This window comes from Geospiza fortis, unplaced genomic scaffold (assembly GCF_000277835.1).
Source record: "Geospiza fortis unplaced genomic scaffold, GeoFor_1.0 scaffold2, whole genome shotgun sequence".
Lineage (NCBI taxonomy): Eukaryota > Metazoa > Chordata > Aves > Passeriformes > Thraupidae > Geospiza > Geospiza fortis.
In genome coordinates, this window is record NW_005054366.1 from 3,392,791 (window position 1) to 3,395,408 (window position 2,618).

The 2,618-nt window shown below is 56.5% G+C and overlaps 1 protein-coding gene across 1 annotated transcript in view; it reads left to right on the top strand.

The window, feature by feature from the left end:
• The window catches only part of FRMD5 (FERM domain containing 5), a 15,667-nt gene that overhangs the window by 3,697 nt on the left and 9,352 nt on the right, over window positions 1-2,618 (top strand). Inside the window, exons 5-6 of the mRNA XM_031059669.1 lie at window positions 48-171; window positions 796-883. Of these exons, the coding sequence (XP_030915529.1) occupies window positions 48-171; window positions 796-883 (212 nt within the window). The remainder of the gene's footprint in view (window positions 1-47; window positions 172-795; window positions 884-2,618) is intronic.

The window sequence follows — 2,618 nt, forward strand, 5'->3', positions numbered from 1 at the left end:
CGCCTCTGGCCCCGCTGCTCTTCCCCACTGGATCTGTCTCCCACCAGCTGAGATTGGGGACTACGACCCCGGGAAGCACCCCGAGGGCTACAGCTCCAAGTTCCAGTTCTTCCCCAAGCACTCGGAGAAGCTGGAGAGGAAAATCGCAGAGATCCACAAGTCGGAGCTGAGGTAGGGGACCTGCGGGGTCAGTGACACCCAGAGCACCTCTGTCCCCCTTTGGGATTGTCACTCATGTGTCACATCCAGCTGGGACCTGCTCCTGCCTCGGCCAGCACGGCCCAGGGACCTTCATGGGGCCAGGGACCGAGGCCCTCATAGCCCCCTGCTGCCCTCACCCCTCTCCAGGGATGGGAGGTGCAGACACCACCAGCAATCCCCGTGATCCCACGGCACTGCTGGTGCCTCTGGAGCTGTGTCCTGAAGGGTTCCCAGGGAGGGAAATGGGCTGAACTTCCCAAAAACCCATCAGAGCTGTGTCCTTATGTGCCAGGGGCTGCTGCCCTCTGCCTCCAAGCTCCCCTTTCCTTGCCCCCAGCGTTTGTGCTGCAAATAGGGAATCCATCCCTAAATTTGGCAGGTGCCTTTTGACCCTCGCCAGTGCTGCCCGTTCAGCGTGGCTGCTGTGGCTGCAGCTGGCAGGAGAGGGTGCGCCAGGCTTCGGTGCTGGGCTCCTACTGATCCCGTAAAGATGCAGTGGGAATGTGCTGTGTGATGCTTCCTCGTTAACAGAGTCCCTGCAGCTGCCTTTCACCTCCCTGTCTGCCATGGAATGTTCTTTTCTTCCTCCTGCAGTGGGCAGACACCGGCTACTTCAGAGCTGAATTTCCTCAGGAAAGCCCAGACTCTGGAGACCTACGGGGTTGACCCGCACCCGTGCAAGGTAAAGCAGTTCCTGAACCCATTCCTGAGGCTGTTGGGCTCCTCTCTCTGGCCAGTGGTGACCCGCTGAGGTGCTGGGGACTGTCCCCAGTGCATTTGTCACCTGCCAGCAGCTCTGGGGCTGTGCTCAGGGTGCCGTGCTGGGACCATCAGCCTCGCTCAGCCTCGGCCCCATCCCTGGCCAGGCTGAGAGCACGAGGGGACAGGGAGGTGAGTGCTCTGGAGCCTCCCGGGGCAGCTCCAGGAAAGCGTTTTCAGCACAGACAGCTGGGACAGGGTGGTCGATGCCCTCCTGCAGAAGCAGGACTTGGCAGGCAAGAACAAGGTCAGTGACGTGGCTGAGGAGCCACCAGGCATTAATCTGGCTGGGACAGCCCATCCCTCTGCCCTGCCCAGCCCATAATCCAGTTTGCTGCTGGAAATGCTCTTTATTGACTGAGGATGTCACTGCCTGTGGCTCTCTGCTCCCTGGTAATCCCATCACGTGCAGATGGACGTGGGATAGAGAGCAAACAGAAAATTCTGTGCTGGGGCTTTCCCTGGGGCTTTTCCCTGGATTGTGCCACATAAACACACAGTTGCAGTAAATCTGGGAGGGTTCCCCGTTTATGGGCAGTTTCTGAGTACCCAAGAGGTTGCTTTGCTCTGAATTCCCTCTGAAGCAGTGGTCTTGCCAGCAGCCAGCCACCTGTGACCTTTGCTGCTAGAATCAGGTAATTGCCATCCTTTTACTTCAAGAACCTTTTGAACATATTTGAGTTACACTAATTAATGTTCCTATGAGGACAAACATACACTCTTGTATGTCTATCAGCAGAATTTGCCTAATTCATGAAGAGCTGCTGTTAATGTGCTTAAAGGACCTGGAAACCAAAGCTAAATGAAGCTGATTCTTGTGTTCTCTCTTCCCCAGTGGGCTGTGGAGAAGTTTGGATGAGGGGTTGTTCCCTCAGCAGCCATCCTCAGTTCAGTGTCCCTTCACTCAATCCTGTCTGAAGTTTTCATGGTACTCTCATAGTACCGCAAAAAACAAACTCAGAGAAAGATCTTCCTCTCTTAAGCAGGGCTCACAGGGTCCTGGGCTGTCCTTGGTGCTTGTTTTGTATGTAATTCCCTGTAGGAACGTGTGTTTGTGTGTGAGAATAGCAGGGGTCCCTCTGTTTCTCTGTTTCTTGTGATGGACAGAACTTCTGGCCCAGCCAAAGAGAACCATGGAATGGTTTTGGTTGGAAAAGCCCTCAAAGGCCATAGAATGCAGCCATCCCCCAAAGCCACCACTAACCACGTCCCTGAGTGCCACATCCACACATCTTTTTGAGCCCATGTGGGGACCTGTACCCCATCTGGCACGCCCAGGAGGATATACACCCTTCTGCCGAGACTCTGCTTCCTTCCCTGGAGGTTTGCGCAGATTTGGGAAAGAGCCCAAGCCCTTTGGGCAGCCAGGCCTGAGCTGTGGCTGGCTGGGGCAGAGGCACACAGGAACATCCCTCCTGTGCCAGCCTGGGGATGAGTTTGGGCTGTCCCCTTGGTGTGCAGGTGTGGGGCTGAGGCTCAGCGCTCTCTGCCTTCCTTTGGCCATTCAGCCTTGGCAGCTGAGATGGACTTTGCTTCTGAGTACCCTCAAAAGCCCTCTGGGGGTCTGCTGGCCAAATCCCCTGGGATGGACCCAGCCAGTGCTGCTGACCCCCAGCTGCTGGGGATTTACAGCCCAGCCTGTCCCCGGAGCCCCTGGG